Raw genomic sequence first — 25,325 nt, 5'->3', positions numbered from 1 at the left:
CATGTCAGAATATGGCCAAGAAGACACTCACAAGTAGGAAGAGACAGTCAGGGAGAATCCATGATCAGGGTAGAGAGGGATAAATAGAAAATTGCTGGACCTCGGTGGCTGAACATGTACGTGGCTGGGACTAGCTCTGACTGCTCACTGGTTTAATCACCAGCTCTTCTTGTTGGAACATAAGCCATGAAAGGGCAGAGACCTTGTCTGCGTGGACCACTGTGAGGTCATCAGAGCTTGATATAAAGTGGATGAGCAGTAATATTTGTGCAATTATGTGCAGGCATGCATAAGTAGCATGAATGGAGTAAATACTGGTGGCGTGGATCAATAAATGAATAAACAGGAAGCAAAGCTCCAAGACCAAGTCTTGGTTGGGTGTTCCTGAATGCTGAAGGTTTCAGATTTGCTTCTTGTTTATGTTTCAGATTCTGGAATAGCTTCATATACATGGTGAGAAATCATAGGGATGGGAATCAAGACTGAATAGAAAGTTCACTTGTTCACATGCACTTCCACAGACAACCTAGTGGTAATTTTACAGGATATTTTTAATGTAACTATATGTGACTTATCACCTGAGGCCAGATGTGGATCTTTTCATTCTCGGCATCCTATCAGAGTTCAAAGAGTCTGAATTTTGGAGGTTGAGATTAAGAATGCTCAACAACTACTTTGTTCTAAATCCAATACAACCAGTTTTCCATCACATTAACCTAATCTGGGTTGTGAGACATCTTAGATACAATGCATGAGCACCTACGTTTTATCTTAGAGAGTGGTCCGCTGCAATGCCTTGCTGGGAGAGGGATATGACCACACAAAGAGCATGCAGGAAGTTGCATTCTCGTGTGAGCCTGCAGAACGGCTGTGAAACCAGGATGGGAGAGGTTCCACGAGGGTACACAACTTCCTCTTTCAAAGAGGCTTAGATGCAAACCACAGGACAGTGGGAGGAGAGCTTAGGCTCTACCCTCACTCAGCTTCACCTGTTTATCAGAATCTGGAGGAAGCCAAACAAATGCTGGGTGAATAGCTTCAAAATATCTTGGGTGTAGATAGTGCTGCAGTGATGACTGACTGGAAAAACCAAGAGAGTCAAGCTGGAGACCCAGTGTTTCTCTGACCCGTGGTGCATTCACAAGCTATTGCCAGATGCTGGAACACTCAAGGTTTCCTGCTAGAAAACAGGGATGAGCCTGTGGCCTCTCCCAACCCTTTCCAGGACCATGGATTCTATCTATGACCCTCCAAGACCATGGGTTCTATGACCCTCCAAGACCATGGTTTCTATGACCCTCTGAGACCATGGATTCTATGACCTTCCAAGACCATGGTTTCTATGTCCCTCTAAGACCATGGATTCTATGACCCTCCAAGACTATGGATTCTATGACCCTCCAAGACCATGGATCCTATGACCCTCCAAGGCTGTGATCATCTTTGAAACACGGGTGAACTTCATGGCACTAAGACTTTTTTTAAATTTTCAGGTGCATTGTGTGTTGAAACTCAGCTTGTAGAGCAGGTTTCTAGGTAATGTTTGTGTCCAGTGTTCTGCAGGGTGTTTGTGCTTTTGTAGGAAGGAATTGAAAGTCCGCAAAACATCAGGGCTTACTTGTTCGGTGCTCCATGAAGGTTTGTCAGCAGGGTGAAGTTGTTTCTTACACTTCGCAAGCTGGCGAGAACCTGCCAAGGAGAAGGTTGGGGGCAAAGGTTAGGGGCATTTAAAAATCACACCAGTGATGGAGAGTGAATGAGCGTGATTCATACATACCTGGGCAAAGGGAGTGACGATCAGGTCATCGCCGTGTCTGGTGAAAAGAAAAAGAAGCAGACCAAATGAATTTCAGCTGTGACATACAAATTATGCTAAGTATCAGCGTCAGCAGCTCACTTGTTCCAGTCACCCTTCTGCCTGGAAGGAAGGCAGGAGCCTAGGAAAACAAACAGCACCCAGCTCATAACTCCAGCCCTACAGTGACTCCATCTAAGAGCTTTGGCAAGCGAGCACGAGCCCTCAGGGCTATGGTTCCATTAAATGGCAAGCCCAGAGTCCTGTAATTCAAAGTGACTTGAGGATTTGGGTTGCTCGAGCCAGGCAACTCAAAGGGAGGGCTGCCCATAGGCACAGTGTACACTGGAAAAAATGCTTTAACAGGCTGCGTAAAGGGTAACATTGAATTTCCTGGCTTTTGTTGATTTGAACCACAGCTTTAATACTATTTAAACTCAGATTTCTGTCTGGGAATCCCATTACTTTTTGTTTTTAATACACTCTTTTTCCCCCCCTTCTTCTTAAACCATCCAAGGAAAAAATTTTAATGGGAATGTGTAGACTGAGCCTACTAAAGCAGTTACAGTGACACTCATTTGGTCCCAAAGACCTAACCATGCTCTGACCCCTGTCTTTTCAGTCTGTGCCTGGGATCACTGAAAACTGTGTTTGAAGCAATGTGCTTTCCGTGCACTGGCATCTACTTCCTTAATCTGCTAACGACTGCCTTCAGCAGGCTTTCAGCTGCAGGTTTGAGAAACCACAGTGGAGACCATAACAACATTAGGTTAATTCCCTGGCACCCCGTGAATCAGCAACTTGGAAACTGATGGCAGCGAGCACCCCTCCCTGTCTGGCCTACCTCCTCTGTCACTACCCCATAGGCGGCACTTCATTCATGAGCATGTGAGAGCATCCTGTGGTAACTAACCACCAGCCAGGTACCAAGCACCATGTGAAGTCATGTACCGGAGCTGCAGAGCACATGGGCGCATATCCACCCTTCTCTGATGTGGGCTGTAGCAAGGTGCCTTGCAGTTGTGGCAATTTCCACCCTTGTCTTTGGTTAGGCCTTCTCTGAAGTTGGCCCGATTTGGACAGTAATAAGAAAAATAAAACTGGGCAAGTGGTGAACACGCTTGGTGTGATTGGCTTTTGTATGCATTAGCTCATTTACCAGTGGCACAGCAGCTATGAGGCAAGCACATTGCAAGTGATATCAAGCCAGTAGCTGCTAAGAGCACAGAGCTGGCAAGAGGAAGATCTGAGTCTCTTTGCTCCTCCAAGTCTGTGCTTTAAACACTATACTTCTTAAAAAAAAAAACACTATACTTCTTATTTTATGATGTTACTTATTACACCTTGACAAATCAAATATGCAGAAGCCATGAATTCACAAATCAAAACATAATAAAGGAGAAAAAAATTTTTACGTTAAAATGCACATAAGCACAAAAAAGAAAAATACAAATAATAGATTCTCAGTAGGGCCCCAAAGAGAGATTAGGTATAGATTAGTGGCAGCACAGGGGCTTGACTGAGTCAGTACTGTTTGAGATGGACTTTTAGGGACATAGTCTGTAAGAAGGCAGAGATGATGGATGATACCAATGACAGAAAAGATAATAGCAGGGCGTCTGAGATGGGAAAATCGTGAATAAGCTGCGGGTGGCTGTTAGAACACATTAACTCTAGGCATCTGTAGAGATTAAGGTTAGAAGGTCCCCTGCACACGGGATATGAGGGGCAGAGCCTGTGGTGTCGATGATGATGATTGTCACAACAGGAACAGGTCACGCAGTGAGGATGGTGAGATAGACAAGCCAAAAAGGTGTTTTTAAAAGCAAAATGCTGTGGATGCTGAGGCATGGAAGGCCAAGGAGAGCCCCAGGAGAAACGTTGAGAGGGCTACTGGCATTGTGAAAGAGTAGATGCAGGCAAGAAAGGAACAGGAAGTGTGTTGAAGAGGTGCCAGGGATCTTGTCAGAATTCAGCATTTACTTGTATAGGGAAATTGTATTTTCATTAAAAAAAAAAAAAAAAAAAAAAAAAAAAAAAAAAAAAAAAAGAGCGTCTTAGAAAATAGTCACGAATAGAGACAGGAAGTGTGCAGAGGAGTTGAGAATTTTCATGGTACCCATGGTGCTTTCCGAATACATGCTGAGTTTAAGGAGCTTGGGACACCCAGGTGGTACCACGGGACCAGGAGGGTTGTGTAGTCAGGGACTAACACTGCAGGCTTAGGCTTCACCAAGGCAGCAGGGGTGGGCATGGCGGTGTGGTTGCAGATGGCTTTGTTCTCAGCAGTATATGTAGTTTAGGAAGCCAAAGAAGCTCAGGGCTTCCAGAAAGGGGGAGAGAAGAAGATAAAAGTCAGAAATGGTTGCCTCAAACGGCATGTGGTAACTCGCACCCCAACTGCCTGTGTTCTCATGTGGCGGATGTCCAGCTTGGTGAAAGATCTTGCTGTCTGTTCAGATTTTGGAGATAAAGCAGACATGGTTCATAACTGCAAGCGTGAGTTGGAGGATAGGAAAACTGATTTGGAGTCAAGCAGATCGTCTGTGGCTCCTGGATTTCTGGAGTTAAATATCTAATAGAAGTCAAATCATTTAGAGAGACAAACCCCCCATCACACACTGAGTCAAATCATACTGGAAGATTCAGATACATCACCACATAGAATATGTTGGGCAAGTGATCTAGAGAACCACTAAAATTATATAAGCCAACAATTAAAGAGAGGGATGCCACCACAGCACAACGTCAGAATGACTTTCCAGTGCACTTTTGAAGTTGGGACAGCAGGACATTCAGAAACTGGGCATGGTAGACCCACCTGCACTGGTTTCTTAGTAGCATTTGAGTGACTAACCTAATGCTGTAAGTCATATGATAGCTGTTAGAGAAATGTGCAGATTTAGAACAAGCATCAAGGGGAAAAAAAACAAAATAAAATGAAATGAAAACTTTCCAGATTACAGAACTATTTTGAAATTGTTATATGCGATTTTACAAGTTAAGATTAGAATACAATTGCAATAGAAAAAATATTTGGCTATGGAAAATGATTTATTTATTTATTTCCCACATCATTAGAGAAAACAGTTTGCCCTCTCAGTAACCAAGGGAAATATTCAGAACTGTTACACGAGCGCCCTCTAGTGACGGCATAGGAACATCACACTTTTGCAAACTAAAGATGGGCCACGTGCAGAAATGCTTCTTGGGGGTCTTAGAACTGAGTGTGTAGGTCATATCTTAAGCATGAAACAGCTTTGTAGAACACACACACATACAAATACTGACTCTCATCACTAGACTCTGAGTTTTATTAATTTACTTCGAGTTTCTCTGCTTCTTCACTCTATGAGGAATCGTCTTGTGCTGCTGGGCTAATGATTTACCTTCAGCCTGTCTTGTACAGATTAGAACTCTCTCTGGTCAGCATTGTCTTCTTTCTCAGATACTTTATTATCACCCGTGAGAGTTAGGCAAGCGGTGTCTCAACTTCCTCATGGGCAAATGGGTGTTCTGTGAGAAATGAGGTGTCTTTCTTGGCACATAAGAAAGCCATTCTATTTATTTGGTCATAGTCATCAGTGGTGACTCTTTATTATGGTAATTAGGCAGCTGCTTGTCTATCTTCTGGCTGGTAAGAGCCTCTTTAAGATATGTACGTCTTCCCCTACTGTGGTTCCCAGAACTTGTGTTTCTATTGAGTTCAGTTACAAACCGCTTTCATGGCTATTACTGTGTGTAACAGAAGGAAGTGCCTAATGGGTAAGGAACAATGCAGTCATGTGCCATGTTGGCCAGGTGGAAGACTTCCCTCTGCCTCATCCCGCAGTCATTCACTAAGCCCTGTCAGTTCTGATTTGCAAACATTTATGAACTGTCCGTCAAGCCTTCTCTGCTGAGGTCGCCATTCTTGCAATTACATGCACAGGAGGCCAAAGTTGCCCCGAGATGCTTATTTAGTTATCTTCACTCCTCAGCTCATCTTTCCTCCTGAGCTAGTTTGTGAACCAAACACCTCTTATCAAGTTTCCCCCAAAGGCCTTTTGGGGCATCTCAGTTCCTTGGCCTTCCGCAACAAGGGAGCTTTTGCTCCACCAACCTCAGCTCTCCACAGTCCTGCCTATAGCTAGAAAGCTAGTCAGCCACAGCCTGCTTCTGTGCACACCCTGCAGCCTTCTTACCTCCTCTTTAACTAAAAAGAAACTGGTTTCTACCACATGAACATATGTAAAGTACTTCAGCACAAGGCACATGGACAGTACTTTGTTGATGTATGTTTGCACTCAGATAACTTTGAGCATAAGAGGGATTCTATGTCTTTGCAGTCATGGTAAGCAAGTGAAATAGCTTGCTTTTCTTGAGTCTTTTATACCTTTTGGTAGGCCATCAATAAATAGGTCTTAAATTTAAGTGGCTTACTGCTTGCACTTTTTATCCTGTTTTTTTTATGTCTTATTACCCTTGCCATTTCTCTCTAGAGCGCACATAGGCCTTTGCACATGGTAGCTTTTGCAGATGGGATGACCAAATGAGAAAAATATGGCATCTCCTCCCATGTGGCTTATCAGGTGGCCAGTCAAGACTCTTTTGTGGAGAGCGACTCTGCCATAGATTTCTGTAGAGTAATTTTCAGTAATTTGGGTTTCTGCTGAGAAACCCATACCACAATATATGAAGGCATTAGTTTAGAAATGACTGCAGCCTAGGATCTAAGGAGAGACCAACCCATTGCCACATCCAGGAGCACAGCTGCACCTGCCTTGGCGGACCCGAAGAAGACTTTGTTTTCTTTTACTAGAAAGCCTCATCATGACCTTTGTTGCTAAAAATTGAAGTCATTTTAAATTTCCCATTCATGTTTTTTTTTTAATCCATTCACCTATTTTCGCCTAACCTGTACATAATTTCCATTTATTTTATGGAGACAATTCATGTAAGAAACATTTCAAAGGCAGCATTTTCCTGGTGCTAGAACTTAATGCGGCAGAAGTATGCAAAACTTTTCACTTTTCTGTGAATTTGCATTCGTGACTGCTCTGTGCTAGACTGGAGGGGCTCCTGAGGAAAAGGTATTGTGTAGCCTGCCCAGCAGGCTTCACCATCAGCGGGCCTGAGTTGTCATGGCCCCTCTTCTTGTATCTACTGGCAGAGACAGAGGCAGAGTGGGAAGGGGCGGAGTGAGAAGGGGCGGAGTAGGAAGGGGCGGAGTGAGAAGGGGCGGAGTGGGAAGGGGCAGAGCTTCTGCTCCTGTATTGATCTTAGTTCTTCCTGCACAGTGACGATCAGAAGAAAGGGCTTTCAAGAGTTTCACTTCATGGGGTTGAAGAGATGGCTCACTGGTGTTATGAGCACTGGCTGCTCTTCCAGAAGACCCTGGTTTTTTGTTTGTTTGTTTGTTTGTTTTTGTTTTTTGTTTTTTTGCCAACACCCACAAGGTGGCTTGTTCCCGGGATCCAGTGCTCTCTTCTGACCTGTGCAGATACTGTTCAGACGTACATCCAGGCAAATACCCATATACATAAAATAAAAATAATAAAATATATGAAATACTTTAAAAAATAAAACAAAGGTTATAATGAATTAGATAAAGGAAAATATGTATTCCTAAAATTTTGTTTGTTTGTTTTAACATCACTTCAGTTTAGACACAGACACCAGTGTGAAACTGGATTTTTTTCAATGTGGCTCTGACAAAATAAACCGCCAGAAGAAACTGGACATTATTTAAACTCTACAGCTTTTTACATGGAGAAGTATAAATTCCTCATCTGGCAAACACAAAAGTTTTTACAGTTATTTGACAACAAAACAAAATCTTCTCTGTTCTCACTCTGAATAAAGTGGAGTGGGGTAATCAGTGCTGTGTTATCACCTGCACTTCCCTGAGAAGAGTTTATTTTTATTACGGACACGTGCTCTTCCTACTTATAATAATCTTTCTCTTTAAAAAGGGAATTTACTCAATGGGGAAAGTGCTTTCTTGGCAAATGAGGGCAAAGGTTTATATCCCTAGCACCAACATAAAACAAAACAAAAGACCTACATATGGCTGAGTGTGACTATAACCCAAGCAGGTCCCCAAAGCTCACAGGCCAGCAAGCCTAGACCAGTTCTGTGAGAGACACTGTCTCAAGGCAAAATGGCAGAGAGCAGGAGGGAAGACTCTGACATCCAGCTCCATCCTCCACACGGTCACCTGTATATTCATGTGCATCTCACACACACACACACACACACACACACACACACACACACACACACACGGGGTGGCTGAGGGAGGGAAGGAAAGACTAATAGAAATTAAAAAGTTAAAAAGTAAGAACAATGCTAGATAATTTTCACACATAATTCTTGCTTGTCCAGAACTGAAGTTGGTAACATTGTACAAGTGATAAAGTTAAGGGAGTGTTTAACTGGTCAGTGAAATTACAAAGAGGTAAAGCTAGTGACAGGACACTGGATGCAGAGATATTTAGAGCTGTAGTTTCATAAGCTGGCTTGTTAGTCTTAATTTATCTTCAAGTTTAAACTCTCTGTGTCATTTTTATGCCACATAAGGAAACAGGAGAATTTAACCTGGAGTGTAAGTAGCCTCTTCTCTGGAATCTCAGTGAGCTGGAGACTCCTTGTGAGGTTTGGACTGCGTTTGGGAATTACCAGATAAGAATTATTGAGGGCATACATATATTCCAGCTCTAGCCTTTTGTTTGTAAAAAGCACGGGTATGGATCTGTGCTTACTTTGAGCTCCCTGTATTTCCTTTGCTCTCCATGATAAAATCCAGACTACGTAGACTTGGCAGTGTCCAAGGTTTGGATGTTAGTCTAACAGACAGCACGTGTAAAGGAGCACGTGTTCCTGCAACGTGCGTCGCCTCTCATCCTGTGGGGGTTAGTGTGCATGTGTGTGTCTTATCATTGCCAATTGGTATTAACCCATCTGTGATTTTTCTATACTGTTTCATTCATTTTTTTTTAATACCCAAAGCCTAGCACACTGCAAAGTACATAGGAGAGTCAGTAAATATTTTCCAAATGAGTTAAAAATGTGGGTCTTGGCTCACTCATGATTGGAATGTTTTGTGAGTATATACTACCTCTAAAAAGATGTACTTACTTTTGCTTTTCTTATATGCATATGAGTGTTTGCCTGCACATAGAGATGTACACCACGCATGCGTGTGGTGCCGACAGAGGCCAGAAAAGGTGTTGGGTCCCCAGAACTAGAGTTGCAGGTCATTATGAGGCACTATGTGGGTTCTGATGACCGAACCTGGGTCTTCGGCAAGAACAGCAAGTGCTGCTAACAGCCGAGCCAGCTCTCCAGTCCCCGGGCTAGAGCACGGCTATAAAAAGTTGCTGGCAGAGCCACCATTCAGAATATTTTCCTGCCGCCAATTTTAAGACATTCCTTGCCCCTTCACAGGAAGGTGAATCTGTTAGGGTTTCTTTTTAACAGAGGACAAGAAGCCAGTGGACTTTTCCAGACTGGAGATTTTAGGGAGTTACTGATATTTTTTTATAACATACGACGTTAAAAAAAAAAAAAAAAAAAAAACAATTGAGTGTATGCCCAGAAACCTTTTAAGTCATGTGTTTTGGCAACCAATTTTATTTGGGTTCAGAAACTTAATCAACAGTCAATACAAACCAGTTGTCATTCTTTAAATAAAAATCAGTGATCTGCAATTAGGATCAGCCAAGCAAAAATATCATCCGTGCTTTAGCTGCTCTGCGTCTCACCAAGTGGATCAGTATAACGGTAAAGGTTCACAGAAGGGACACCGGCATGTGGCTGGGTGACCCCTTAGCTAAAGGCCACTGAGCAAAGGCCAGTAAGTGAGAATGGCAAGCGACCACCATTTTTCTTCTGGCCCACGGCCTCATACACCCATGATTCCAAGTGTGGTTCAAAACACGTGTTAAGGTTTCCATTCCCTAAATGATTTAGCAGTTCAGGAAATAAACCCAGTAAAAGTTTTCAGATGCACTGTGTCTGCGGTTTTTCGCTTGTTTTCTTTTTATACCCTGGGTACCCTAGTCAAAATTCTGCAATTTTGGGTGTCTTTGACACTTGTTCAGTTTTCTGTCCTCCCTTGGCTTGGCAACAGTTTCTCCTGCTGCCTCAGAAGGTCAAGGTTGAGGTGTCTGTGAGGCTGGAAGGCAGAGAAGAGTTCTACTTACTGCTCGCTGGGGAGCGATGAGTTCCTTGACATCGCCTTTGGTGACAAGTCATAGTCACTGTCGGATCTGTAGAGGAAGGACTCTCTGCGTTGGCTGTGGCCAGGAAAGGTGGCATGGAGGACCAGTCCAGAGGAAGAGCTGGCCTGAGGGTCCAGTGGGCTCCGACCTGGAGAAGGGCCATTTTCCACATCAAAGCTTAAAGAGAAAGTGGGAAAGTCTGGTCAGTTCAGGTACAGGAAGACCGCGCATGCGCAGCCTCTGCATGTCAGGCGCACTCTGCAAAGCCTTGCAAAGAGGCTTGGTCTCAGGATGGGTGAAGGCTGCAGTCTTTTCTGTTTTGTTCAGAGCAAGCTGACTTTCACAAATTTCACCCCTTTCCCAGGTTTACTGTTAATAAATAGTAACAGAAGTTGACCCATGGGCAAAGGTAATGACCTTTAAACTTTCCACAGCCTGACCAATTATTGCAAATTTATAGTGAAAGCAGAAGAACCTCCCCACCCCCTGCAAAAAACCCCAAGAAACAACAACAAGCAAACGAACAAACAAAAGATCCGAAAAGAACCCCAAACCTTGTTGCTAATGAGAACTCCAGAGGGGGGCATCTAGTACAGTGCTAGGTGCCAGACACAGATATCATGGGGGTGCTTTCTTCCTAGCTGGAAGAGTTCTTCCTTACATAAATATCAGCCTCATTAAAGATACAATTTGCATATTTCTGAATGTTTTGGGAACAAAGTGTTACCCTGCAAACACTCGCTGTCTGATTAGAGAGGCCCCAGCCTGATATTTAATATTCATATGTAAATTTAGCCACATAAATGACTTAATTAATCTGATAACACCAAATTACTTTCCCAGGCTGCAGAGTTCTGGGGCTCTGGAGAAGAATGCCATCTTTGACTCTCACAGAAAAGTGCCAGGGAGACTCTGATCCCTGCCCCTCCCTTGGTCGCAGAAGATGTCTGCAGGCCTAATGTGACTTTAAAGGCCTAAACGGGAGCCTCGTGGCTTTCACGCCTTGTTTCTGCCCCTTCCTACTGTCACCCTAGAGCAGTGTGTCAGCTTCCTTCAGGTGAGAATGGACAGGAATCACTGTCCCCAGTTTCTCGCAAACACTCACTGCTCCCCTGTTGACGCTTTGCTGAGAGGTTGCACAAGAGTTGCGGGGCGTGGGGACCGTCATTAGTCCAGCTCAGGCAGGAGACTCAGCTTCCTTTATGTTTACCCAGCGGCCACATTCCCCTTGGAATTTTAATCTTCCACTGTGTGTGGGGTTTTTTCTTGTTGTTGTTGTTGTTGTTTTGTTTTGTTTTGCTTATCTTTCTTAAATTTACAAGGTGCTTTCTGGTATACTATTCCACTTAATCCTAACACCCTTGCGAGCTGTATAATCTCGTTTCATTGAAGGTAAATACGTAAATATGGTTAAGAAAAAAAAAAAAAAAAACCAAAACCCAAAAACCACATCAATATCTTGTTTAAGGAAACATATTAAATTACTAGTTTCCCTGTACTCATTCAAGCAGAGGACACTCATCTTGAGACCTTCAGCAGATTTCTGACCGAGCTGGTGACAGCCATGTCTGTATGGACTGTTTTCTCCTATACAGACACACTGATGACAAAGTCTGTAAATCAGCCACGGTAAGAGATTCACATTACCCATGACCAAGACAATACTAGATATATACTATAGAAATGGAGACATGGCTCTGTTGATATAATTCTTTGTGTGAAAACACAGAGACCTGATTCTGGAGCCCCAACACATATGTTAAAAAAAAAAGGAAAGAAAGAAAGAAAAACCTAGGTGCAGGGGCACCTCTGTAATTCTAACATTGGAAGTACAGATGTGGACCCCCAAAGCTTCTGGCTAGCTAGCCTATGCACATGAGTGAGCCCCAGGTTTGCTGGCAGACCCTGTGTCAATAAATAAGGTGGAGAGTTATTAAAGGAGACATCTAATGTGGACTTCTGTATTGTACAAGTGTGTATACATGTGTTTACACAAACACATACACATACACACATACACACACCACAAGTATTTATTGAAATAAGAAATACTGTGATAAAATCTATTTAAAAACTCATGAATTGTCTATTTCTAGGTTTTCCATTTCATATTTTTGAGCCATCTTCGAGGGAGAGGTACACTGGTTGGCAGATGGAGCTCACAGAAAGACCCATTTTCCCAGTCCGCGTCTTTACAGCCTCAGGCACTGGAGGCTTTTCTCATCCTCAGTCCCACCATGGCATGCTGGGTAATGGAATGGCATTTCTTTTCTAACAAGCGTTGTAGTTGGTATGTATGTAACAATCAGTCTATGACCGCTCTTGAATGATCCTCCGGAGGCAGGAAGTGTCATCCTGAATGAGCCAGAAGGAGGCAGCAGACTGCCTTGAAGCGCCAGCTCTTCTCTTCCTTGGAACAGGAGAAATGAGAGCACAGGAATATGATGCCACCAGAGAGACTGCTGATCAAAGCCTCGTTCAGATTCCATATGAGCTCTATCCAAGTACATAGGGATCCCTGAGTGAAGCGCTAAGGAGGTGCCAAGGCAACCTAATATGTACTGGGGCTTACAAGACTCCACAGACAGCCTCCCCAGAAGCCCAGAGGTCTAGGGTAGGCAACTGCCCAAGCCTGCTGCCAGGTGCACAATCCCTTGTACCCACTTTCTTGCCAGCCAGGCTGCTTCACACTTCTAAACAAGTGAAAATATAACGAAGCACATTGCAGACTTGCCTTGGGTGAGATCTCTACTAGCTGTTGAGAAGCTAAAGAGCTACTCTGTGAAGACAGATCCTTTGTGGCCCCCTCTCCCGCCTAACCCTAACCCAATACTGCAGAACATGGATACTCTGTCTGTGAACTCTCCTTCAAAAGAATAATAATATTTATATGACATGTATGGGTATTTGCCTGTTCATATGTCTTGCACCACACATGTGCCACCTTTCCTGGAGGCCAGAAAAGAACAGGATCCCTTGGGAGTGAAGTTACAGATGGTTGTAAGCTATCGTGTAGAATTGACTGCGGAGCCTCTGGAAGGGTAGCTGGCACTCTAAACCACTGAGCCATCTCTCCAGCCAGCCCTCTGAACCCTTCTTAATAGAAAAGAGGGCAGCATCTTAACAAGTGAAGCTGGGGTCACCCAAAGTCTAAGAGTGGAGTGAACTTCTAAATTCCATGTGCAATTGTATGGTTGCTAGTCACTTTGCTGTACATCTTCCCAACCTTGTTTTGATACGAATCAAGGAGAATACTTTTAACTACAGCACTCGTAGCCTCCTAGAAGCTCCCGGATGGACAAGACCAAAGGGGAAATGTTCGGGATGCCAGACAGTTGCTAGCTTGAGCACTGTGGTCAGTGCTCATGAGACACTTCTGAGTATCATGACTGTCATAATATTCTCTGTCTCTACAATGGCATCTTGTCAAGTAGGTAAGGCCACCAACTCTTAGAACTTTTTCCATGAGGTGTCTACTGGGCTCATCTGTCTTCTTTTCTACTATCAGCCTTCCTGCTGTGAGAGGTGCTGTCCACAAAACATTAGCAAGAGAGTGAGGCCTGGGGACACTCTGCCACTCTTACCAAGCACATCTGCCAGATGAGCTGGCACTAGATTCCTCCCCACACAAACTCTTCCTCTTTGGTTCTCTTTTCTTTTCTTTCTTTTTTTCTTTCTTTTTTTTTTCTTTTCTCTTTCCTGCCTAAACTCAAAAGAGAGCTTGCTGAAATTCAGGAGAAGCCAAGGAAGAGGGCCCTGCTGCAAAGAAGCAGTCTCAATGAGACAAATGGCCTTTCATAGTCCCTGGGGCACTGCTTGAAAGCAACTGGTACAGATGTACAGCTTCGGAACAAACGTGAGTCACCAACCAGACACCAGCCCCAGTCACAGCAGAATTAGTGGGCACGCATCCCAATACATCCCACAGACTGAGGGAGTAAAGGGGGAGGGGGTTGCTGGCCAAGAGAGAGACTGAAGGCAGCCTTAACAAGAGAAATGAATATACCACACAAACCAAAATACAATCAGGAAGAAAAGGGAATCTGCAAAGGCATCCATTGCATAAACAGAGGGCATCATTTATTTAAGGCATTTCCCGTCTCGGCCATAATCAGGACACACATTTCATAGGCTTCTTTAGAGTAAAACATCTTAATATAAGACAGCTCTGTAAAACACAGGCAGAAGAAAACAAAGTGCCATTACTAGCAGCTTAGCATTTTTCATGCAGATATGCGTGTGTTGTGCATGTGGATGAGTGGTGTGTGTGTGTGTGTGTGTGTGTGTGTGTGTGTGTGTGTTGGGGGGAAGGTGTACCCATCAGCACATGCATGTAGAAGCCAGAGGTCAGTGCTGGATGCCATTCTCAGCCATTCTCTATTATCCAGGAACTTGTTGGCTTGGATGGACCTCTTGCTGGTGACCTCCAGGCCTCTGCCTGGTTTCATCCACCCTCTGCTCTAACAGTGTACTTGCACACACACACACACACACACACACACACACACACACACACACACACACACACACACACTGGCTTTACATTGGTTTTGAGTCTCCTGCCTCAGGAGCTTACGCTTCTAGGGCAAGCAATTATCCTAACTGAGCTGTCTTCCCAGCCCCCATCTGAGTATTTTTTCATACTCATTTGAATATTGATTTTTATAAGGTTTTACCACTTACTGTGGTTTCTAGAACTCCCACTTTTCACATGTGCTACTTAATTGCTCATCTGGCAGCTGGATTACAATTTTCAGAACAATTCTCTTAAATTTGGTTACTGTTATTTGTGATTCTAAGTAGTACTGTCATTGGTGTAGTTAAGGTCACAGATACTTGAACTTCCATTTTTCATGAAGTTATGTTGACATTTCAGGTAAATTTGGAGGATGCCACTCATAACTTTCTGATTGTGTGAATAAGCCATGTGCTAGCCCCTATGCTTGGGTGGAAGAGGTTGCCCATATCCAACACATGGACTGAAGTATTGTTAAACACATGTTTCTTTCAGGATGAGAGACCCACCCTGGCAGTCTTGCTCACCCTCTCCAATGCTTGGTGTACAGCCCCTCTACTTGTTTGGGCCTCCTTTTCCTGGCCCTGATGGCTTCTGCGCACATAACCAGTGGCTTTCCCCCCTAACATCCAATGCTTTAACAGCCTTTTTTCTGCTCTGTAGTGGGAGATCTCAGCTCCTCAGGCCGTGGTGGCAGGTGAAGCTGCGCATGAGAAGTGGTGCTCCTGTAGCTAGAAGCACTGTCCCACTGCTGTCTCCAGTACAAGGCTTCTTCTAAACTCATCTTGGGACACCAGTGAAATGATCACTCATCCTTTCCAGTCCCAAGGTGACGTCCAACCCCTCCTCTGTGTTCCCTCACAATTCTTTATGTTGTAGAGTTGCTCTTAGTATTGCAAAGAGGCCAATTCCAGGACCCTTCACCTAGTGTCAAAACCCACAGATGTGGGTGCTCAGATCCCTTTTATAAAATGACTTGATATTGGCATGTGATCTCCATACTTCCTCCTGTGTAACTCTGGTCCTTTTTGCTTTACTTATAATATAAAATGCAATGCAAATTTTGGATACATAGTTAATGCAATGGTAAGAAAATACATCCTGTACATTTTGCTGTGGATACATTTTCCATCTAGTACTTTCTAGGCATGCTTGACGGCATCCTCTCAACCCGTGGGTATGCTGGGTTGACAACGCCATGAGACCACTTGCACATCTCTGTTTAATTTTTCATGTATTTAACTGCTTCCCAATAGATTATCGAGGTGAAGAGAGGAAATTGTACCTGTTTTTTTTTTTTTCCCCAGACATTTGGGTCAGAATCTTGCAAACAACAGATCCATTTTTAAAAGGTTGCCCAAACCAGTGAACGAACACTGTAACGTGCTGTACAGTGCTTCTCCTAGCCTTACTCCCAACCCTCGTCTCAATCACCATCAGCACCAGTTTCTGTTGTTTCCCTCAAGCAGATCTATAAAGGATGTGACTTTGCTTGAGCAGCCTCATGTGGTAATGATGTAAGCGTAGAATTTGGGAAAAAAAATAACAATACAGTTGTGTTTTCTCTGAAATGAACATGCAGAGAGCCACACTACCAGCTCAATGCCCCTTCATTCATCGCCTTGCTCTTTGATAAAAGCAGGCCCACCATCTGCCCCGCAGTCTCTGCTGTTGGCTCCTTCCATCCCTTGGGGTCTTTGCTAGACCAGCTCTCTGGGCTGGTGACAGGAAGGAGCCAGCAGATGGCAGAAGTCACCACTGTTTCTCAGAGTTTCCTGGCCTCCAATTTATGCAAGGTTTGAAGGGAGATAAGACATCTACTCCCCTGGAGGAAAGATCCTGACCAGCAGAAGCATGAGTGTGAAGCCTTTGATTAAACCAGGAGCAGCTCTGCCGTCAGGAATTCAGGCTGAACCGAGAGGTCACAGAACAGCCTTGCCATCGTCCCCACGGCGATACTTTGCGATGCTTTCCTGATTCCCAACTACCTGCACACGCCCCATGTCTGTAATGAAGAGTCACACAGCAGCTTCCTAGGAATAGTAAAAACTTTGATTTTCAGCCCAGCTATTCCCCGGCAGAGTTTCTCTGACTGACTCTAACAAATCTTCCCACTGGAAAGACAAACTCTACCAAAAAAAAAAAGGTTTAAACTCCCAGGTCAGCAGAGCTGCAAACTGCCCTGGGGTGCGAGCTCCACTTTTCCCTTTGCTGCCTTAAAAACAAAACAAAACAAAACAAAACAAAAAGCCAAAACGACTCACCGAGCATCATCTGCATCATTTAATCCTCACAGTTTGCTAGGCTTATTCTTTCCGACCTATTTCAAAGCGGCATAAAAAAAAAAAAAAAAAAAAAAAAGGCTCTAAAGTACAAAACTTCATTTGAAGAATCTTAAAGCATGACCTCCTTTTATTATACGGTTATATAATCTGTGCCCGAGGTCCTTTCCTCCACAGGCCATTCTTGACGCAGAATCTGTCATTGTGGACTATCTACCTCAGCTTAGTCACCTTTCTTCCTCCAGAGCACAACCTCCTTGATGAAAGACGTATGGCTCGATTTATTTCTGTATTCCTAGACCGTGGGCTGACTCTCCTATAGAAGGCATACATACATGGCTGATGAGGGAATGCAAGAATCTCACAGTTGGCGTCTCTCATCTGACAAGCGGACTCATTTGGGTTAAAAAGTTTGTCAGTCAAGGACCACAGTGGAGTACTTGAGTGGAGCTTCTTTAATCCTCTAACACTAGCCTTCCTTCCTCATCCTCCCTGAAACATCCTAAGAAAGCCATCCTAGGAGTGTCAATGTCCATAGTTTGTGTACAGTTATGCATATGTGGGGATGCTGTTCACAAAACATTTTGTCCCATTAATGCTCTATTAGGAAAGATTTTTCCCATTTATACTTAGAATAATATCTTCAATGACTTGTCTAATACTTGATAAGAACAAATAATCATTTACCTAGTTCTTTAGGTACTTAAACTGGCCAGTATTTCACTGTGCTCTCTGATCCTATAGAGGGGAAGCTAGGCAGAGATATGTCCCTCTTCTCAGAGTAACATGAGCCATCCTTACAGAACCAACCAGTGGGTTTCCTAATAAAAGACTTAACTGTACAAAACCACAGAAAGTACTATGATGGTTCCATTCCTCAGCCGGAAGCAGAACTAACCTGGGCGCAGTGACAATGGAATAGACTCTTGCAATTCTGCCTTGAGAATCCACTTCTAACTGTGTGACTCTCCTTCCAGAGGGCATGCGGAGAACTATGATGGTCAGCTAGCTCATCGGCACTGGAGAAGCAGCTTCCTGTCACTGTGGTTGTCATGCCAGGGGGTTTTGAAAATTATATTAATTGTCAATGATCCCAGATAGGCTTGGCAGAGATAGTGCTGGCATTCTGAAGAGCTCTGACTCTGGGAACATGGCTTCTAGTGCCCACTCTGTAGGAAATGAACTGGGAAACTGGACGCCTTGTACTCCGACCCCACACTTCAATCTGAAATGAATCTGTGAGGGAGAAGATCAGCTGCACCTGCAGAGGTCCCCAGTTTACCATCCCTTACAGCTGCATCTGCACAGGTATCCAGTTTACCATCCCTTACAGCTGCATCTGCACAGGTATCCAGTTTACCATCCCTTACAGCTGCACCTGCACAGGTACCCAGTTTACCATCCCTTACAGCTGCACCTGCACAGGTGCCCAGTTTACCATCCCTTACAGCTGCACCTGCACGGGTATCCAATTTACCATGCCTTAGAGCTGCACCTGCACAGGTATCCAGTTTACTATCCCTTACTGCTGCACCTGCACAGGTATCCAGTTTACCATCCCTTACAGCTGCACCTGCACAGGTATCCAGTTTACTATCCCTTACTGCTGCACCTGCACAGGTATCCAGTTTACCATCCCTTACAGCTGCAGCTGCACAGGTATCCAGTTTACCATCCCTTACAGCTGCAGCTGCACAGGTATCCAGTTTACTATCCCTTACAGTGGCACCTGCACAGGTATCCAGTTTACCATCCCTTACAGCTGCACCTGCACAGGTGCCCAGTTTACCATCCCTTACAGCTGCACCTGCACGGGTATCCAATTTACCATGCCTTAGAGCTGCACCTGCACAGGTATCCAGTTTACTATCCCTTACTGCTGCACCTGCACAGGTATCCAGTTTACCATCCCTTACAGCTGCACCTGCACAGGTATCCAGTTTACTATCCCTTACTGCTGCACCTGCACAGGTATCCAGTTTACCATCCCTTACAGCTGCAGCTGCACAGGTATCCAGTTTACCATCCCTTACAGCTGCAGCTGCACAGGTATCCAGTTTACTATCCCTTACAGTGGCACCTGCACAGGTATCCAGTTTACCATCCCTTACAGCTGTACCTGCACAGGTATCCAGTTTACCATCCCTTACAGCTGCACCTGCACAGGTATTCAGTTTACCATCCCTTACAGCTGCAGCTGCACAGGTATCCAGTTTACCATCCCTTACAGCTGCACCTGCACAGGTATCCAGTTTACTATCCCTTACAGCTGCAGCTGCACAGGTATCCAGTTTACCATCCCTTACAGCTGCACCTGCACAGGTATCCAGTTTACCATTCCTTACAGCTGCACCTGCACAGGTATCCAGTTTACCATCCCTTACAGCTGCACCTGCACAGGTACCCAGTTTACTATCCCTTACAGCTCCACCTGCACAGGTATCCAGTTTACCATCCCTTACAGCTGCAGCTGCACAGGTATCCAGTTTACCATCCCTTACAGCTGCACCTGCACAGGTACCCAGTTTACTATCCCTTACAGCTGCACCTGCACAGGTATCCAGTTTACCATCCCTTACAGCTGCAGCTGCACAGGTACCCAGTTTACTATCCCTTACAGCTCCACCTGCACAGGTATCCAGTTTACCATCCCTTACAGCTGCAGCTGCAGAGGTATCCAGTTTACCATTCCTTACAGCTGCACCTGCACAGGTGTCCAGTTTACCATTCCTTACAGCTGCACCTGCACAGGTATCCAGTTTACCATCCCTTACAGCTGCACCTGCACAGGTACCCAGTTTACTATCCCTTACAGCTCCACCTGCACAGGTATCCAGTTTACCATCCCTTACAGCTGCAGCTGCACAGGTATCCAGTTTACCATCCCTTACAGCTGCACCTGCACAGGTATCCAGTTTACTATCCCTTACAGCTGCAGCTGCACAGGTATCCAGTTTACCATCCCTTACAGCTGCACCTGCACAGGTATCCAGTTTACCATTCCTTACAGCTGCACCTGCACAGGTATCCAGTTTACCATCCCTTACAGCTGCACCTGCACAGGTACCCAGTTTACTATCCCTTACAGCTCCACCTGCACAGGTATCCAGTTTACCATCCCTTACAGCTGCACCTGCACAGGTATCCAGTTTACCATCCCTTACAGCTGCACCTGCACAGGTATCCAGTTTACTATCCCTTACAGCTGCACCTGCACAGGTATCCAGTTTACCATCCCTTACAGCTGCAGCTGCACAGGTACCCAGTTTACTATCCCTTACAGCTCCACCTGCACAGGTATCCAGTTTACCATCCCTTACAGCTGCAGCTGCACAGGTATCCAGTTTACCATCCCTTACAGCTGCACCTGCACAGGTATCCAGTTTACCATCCCTTACAGCTGCACCTGCACAGGTATCCAGTTTACCATCCCTTACAGCTGCACCTGCACAGGTATCTGATTTACCATCCCTTACAGCTGCACCTGCATAGGTATCCAGTTTACCATCCCTTACAGCTGCACCTGCACAGGTATCCAGTTTACCATCCCTTAGAGCTGCACCTGCACAGGTATCCAGTTTACTATCCCTTACAGCTGCACCTGCACAGGTATCCAGTTTACCATCCCTTAGAGCTGCATCTGCACAGGTATCCAGTTTACTATCCCTTACAGCTGCACCTGCACAGGTATCCAGTTTACCATCCCTTACAGCTGCACCTGCACAGGTATCCAGTTTACTATCCCTTACAGCTGCACCTGCACAGGTATCCAGTTTACTATCCCTTACAGCTGCACCTGCACAGGTATCCAGTTTACTATCACTTACAGCTGCGCCTGCACAGGTGTCCAGTTTACCATCCCTTAGAGCTGCACCTGCAGAGATATCCAGTTTACCATCCCTTACAGCCCACCTGCACAAGTACCCAGTTCATCACCCCTTACAGCTGCATCTGCACAGGTATCCTGGTGTTTATTTGTATATATCACAGCATTTATCCAGTGTGATTGTTTTCTAATCATCTGACCACTGAGGACTGTGCTTTAGATATCATAGAACACTTTACACACACACACACACACACACACACACACACACACACACACACACACACATCCACACACTCATGCTGGCCACACGGGGGGTGGGAGAAAAGGAGGGAGAGAATCAATGTAATACAAGAGTGAAATCATGGTATAGTCTTGAGAGTAAATACCAAACTTGTCGCTGTGGTCCCTGAGCACGCTGTGGTCCCTGAACTCAGTCTCAGACTGCTCTGATTTAGAACCAGGTCAAATCCTAGCTTGGAAAAGTGTTAAATACAGATTTGATGATGAATGAATGAACTCGAGCCTCTCAGCTTCCTTAGCCTTTTGTTCTTTATGTGACTGATTTCTTATTCTCTACCCTTGGACTGAACTGCCCAGGAGAGTTTCTTTCTCAAACTATGATTTAAACAGCTCCTCCTTCCCTCACATCTATCATACCTCTGTGCCGTTTTTATTTTTATTTTTTTCAAGTTATCTTGCTTTCTTATCAACTCTAACCCCCAGTAGGGCCATCTCTTGCACTTACTAATGGGTAACTAGCTGTGCCTGGCACTTGTCTGGGACACAGCGCTAATCCTGAACAGCTGCCTGTTCTGTGGATTAATGAATGGTTAACTGTGAGTTCTCGGTGATTCCCAGAACACCAAGCTGACTAACTTCTTCGACTTTTGTTCATTTGGGGGAGCGGCTGACTTACTTATTTCCTAGCTAAGTGAATGTCCACACAAATTCTAAAGCAATTAAAATTGATGTAAAACTTGTCACAGATTTGTAATGCTTTTTGGTGGCCATGACTCTGGGGCTGATTTTGAAAATGAGATTGCATTTATGCTAGGCTTCAGAGGCCATTGGCCTTCCAGAGGCACTGGGAAAATGAGGAGGTCTGTATAAGAGGTGTGTTCCCAGTCCTGCTTGCAAGATGCTGTTGCTTAACATTTAAGGGATTTTATATTTAAAATTAATTCGCAGTTCTCTTTGGGATAAACAGGCCACACATCTCCTTTTCAGTTGGGGTAGAAGGGCTGAAAGGCATGGCAGGAACTCAAGTAATAACTATGACATTGGAAATCAATGCCTTAGTCTCCGGTCTGCATAGCTGTTATAGTGCTTACGTCAGTTAACATCTGGCCTCCAAATGTTATCAGTCTTGAGCCCTGCACCTGGAGACAGCCTGACATTTGGATTTGAAATATGTGCTTTGGGAGGAAGAAGCGGTGAGAAAATGGGGAGAAAAGACATGAGATAAAATAGAAAAATGAAACCCCAAAGGCACTTCTTCCTTCCTAGGCAGCCTGTATAGAAAAACCATGCTTCTTTTTCTCTCAAAGCCGCTGAGTACACTGAGTGACACACACCAGGTGCTGGACATTCAATATATTGCCCAGGCTCCTAGAAACCTACAAGAAGAACATTATGATGGGCAGATCTGGGCCCAGGGGTCCTGCTCAAACTATGGCACCAGGCAAGGACAATATGTGCAGTAAACTTTGAACCCCTACCCAGATCTAGCCAACGGACAGGACATTCTCCATAGTTGAGTGGAGAGTGGAGACTGACTTTCACATGAACTCTGGTGCCCCATACTTGACCACATCCCCTTGATGGAGAGGCCTGGTGGCACGCAGAGGAAGGATAGCAGGTTACCAAGAAGAGACTTGATACCCTATGAGCATATACAGGGGGAGGAGGACCTCCTCAGTCACAGTCATAGGGAAGGGGAGTAAGGGGAAAATGGGAGGGAAGGAGGAATGGGAGGATACAAGGGATGGGATAACAATTGAGATGTAATATGAATAAATTAATAAAATATATTAAAAAATATATCATCCACATTTCACTACCCTGATTGCTGTGTGGGGAAAGAAGGAACCTTTAAAATGTATTTATTAAAAAACTTTAAATGTGTAGAATGTTTTTCCTGCCTATATGTATATGAATCACTTGTATGCCTGGTGCTTTCAAAGGGCACAGGAGAGCGCTAGACCCTCTGGAATTAGAGTTATAGTGTGAGCTGCCCAATGTGAGTGCTAGGTCACTGGGCAAGTGCTGGGCAGGAGCAGCAAATGCTCTTAACTGCTGAATCATCTATCTGGCCTTCAGGATCCGGCTTCTAAGGCATGTGGGAACTTAAGTTCAAAGTGTTTATATAGCTTCTGCTACTTCATGGTAGATCCTGTATTTAAGTCTATGATGACTGGATATGTTAACAAGCTGGTCACCGTCAAACGTCTATTCTGTTTTTTTTTGTTGTTGTTGTTTTGTTTTGTTTTTGTTTTTGTTTTTTTTTTTGTTTTTTTTTTTTTTTTTTTTTTTCCTGTTTTTAAGAGACAGGGTTTCTCTGTGTAGCTTTGGCTGTCCTGGTCTCACTTGTAGACCAGGCTGGCTTTGAACTCACAGAGATCTGCCTCTGCCTCTGCCTCCCAAGTGCTGATATTAAAGGCGTGCACCACCATGACTGGCTCTGTTTTCTTGCTTTTACAGACACATTTTTATTACTTTTTCTTTTTCTTTTTTCAAGACAGAGTTTCTCTGTGTAGTCTTGGCTATCCTGGAACTCGCTTTGTAGGCCAGGTTGGTCTCAAGATCCCTGAGATCTGCCTACCTCTGCCTCCCGAGTGCTGGGATTAAAGGCGTGCACCACCACTGCCTGGCCCCTTTACAGATACATTTCATCACTTCCTATGAGCTCAGCCTCTATGTGCTAAATTCTGTTCTCTCTACTTCAGACATACATACTCTCTCTTTCCTTCATCATCATTTCTATTTTATATACCGGCAAACTGAACTGGCATATGTCTAGCTAAAACAAACCCACCTCCCCCCAATGATATCCATGAATTCCACTGGGCATGTGAAAATTGAAAGCCATAATCACCCATAAACCTAAGGTCCAAGGAATGCTAGAGGAAAATCTTTCTGGAAGAAAGTAGCACTGGATGAAAATCTAGTTGTAAACAAAAGAATGAAGGTTTTGAATGATTAAAATCTCTTCAAATATTGAATGGAAAGTCACAATGTTAAGATGTATTGTGGGGTTCATGTATATGTAGAAGTAAATTATGTGACAACAAGGGCATAAAATCAGAGAAGGGAGATATGGAAACATCATGAAAGATCCTTATCTATGAAATGGTGTCATATCATTTTCAGTTAGCCTCTCATAAGTTAAATATTTTTCTGTAAGTCTTACACTCACCATTATTTTTAAAATCAGAAGTAATGAAAGTAAAGCAATGAAAAACAAAAAGTAATAATAATAAAGTAATGAAAGAGAAAAATAGTTAGCATAATAGAGAAAATTTTAAAACAGAATAGAAAAAAAGGAATATAAGGAATTAAACTAATTTTTTGTTGTAGAAATTAAAAGATGGCTAATAAAGTTTATGATTAAGTAGCCTATAATTATTGTGGCAGTATTATCTAACCCACTGTCATAATCAATGAAAGACACTGACACCAGATAGATTTTAGAATAAGTCTTCTTTTACCTGGGGCTGGACGGATATTTCCACCTAAGTTATCTCGTTGTCTCCCAGCCCCCATGCCACGCCATCTGCTGTAATCATTTTTATCTGGGCTACTTCCTATCCATAATCCCAAAATACTTCTTACGCTTTCCGTCTTGGTCGCCCCTCTACATGCAAAACCTTCCGGGCCCATGTGGCTCTTTTCCTCTCCCATGGCGACTCTGCTCCTTTTTTTCTCCTCAGGTTCCTTGTCTCCCTCTGGTCACACTTCCATCCTCCTTCACTCCGCCCCTCACTTCTGCCCTGCCTAGGTGCAGGCCTTTTGTTTAGCCAATCAGGGAGGGAAGGTTACATGGCAATACTTGGGGTACATGTACGTGAGTGTCTACTCGTAAGAGACAGCAAGCAGACCTCATGGAGCAACTTAGTTAACAATCGAATGCAAAGCACCAGACCGTGCTGTTACAAATTTTGCCTAATTATACTTCATTCCTTGAGTCCCTTATGTGATGATACCCAATCTGAGTAGCGAACAGACCGGAAACCACGCAGCTGAGTTTCACAGAGTCCAGCAGCCGAGCCACGGGCAATCCCAGCTACCATCAAGAGATTAGACCATGCTCAAATAAGGAAAGCACCCAGTGTGATCCAGCAGTTCATTTCCGTTCTTGGTCCAGGAATGCAACCTAGCAACACTATGGAGAGAATGCCCCTCTGACTCTGAAGAGGGCTAATATGCAAACTGTTCCTGACTAAATTCTGTTGATTTGTTAAGAGAACAGATACATAAAACGCATAGAGAACAAACAATTGCTTCAAACCCTATCATGCTCATAGTATCTTCGAGTAAAAACCACCCAGGTTCTACAAGTAAAAGGCAAACATTTCCAGGATGGTTTAAAAAAAAAAACACGTCTGGGGGCCTGGTGAGATGGCTCAGTGGTTACGAGCACTGGCTGCTCTTTCAGAGGTCCTGAGTTCGATTCCCAGCAATCACATGGTGGCTTAACTGT

At 44.2% G+C, this 25,325-nt stretch overlaps 1 protein-coding gene across 2 annotated transcripts in view; it reads right to left on the bottom strand.

The window, feature by feature from the left end:
- Window positions 1–25,325, bottom strand: part of Pde4b (phosphodiesterase 4B) — a 433,831-nt gene that overhangs the window by 105,600 nt on the left and 302,906 nt on the right. For both annotated transcript variants that reach the window (XM_051171541.1, XM_051171542.1), the window contains 3 exons: window positions 9,982–10,176; window positions 1,778–1,814; window positions 1,619–1,689 (listed from right to left, as the gene is read on the bottom strand). In XM_051171541.1, the coding sequence (XP_051027498.1) occupies window positions 1,619–1,689; window positions 1,778–1,814; window positions 9,982–10,176 (303 nt within the window). The remainder of the gene's footprint in view (window positions 1–1,618; window positions 1,690–1,777; window positions 1,815–9,981; window positions 10,177–25,325) is intronic.

Source organism: Acomys russatus, chromosome 29 (genome assembly GCF_903995435.1).
Source record: "Acomys russatus chromosome 29, mAcoRus1.1, whole genome shotgun sequence".
In the NCBI taxonomy this organism is placed as follows: Eukaryota; Metazoa; Chordata; class Mammalia; order Rodentia; family Muridae; genus Acomys; species Acomys russatus.
This window is presented reverse-complemented; position numbering and strand designations above follow the sequence as displayed.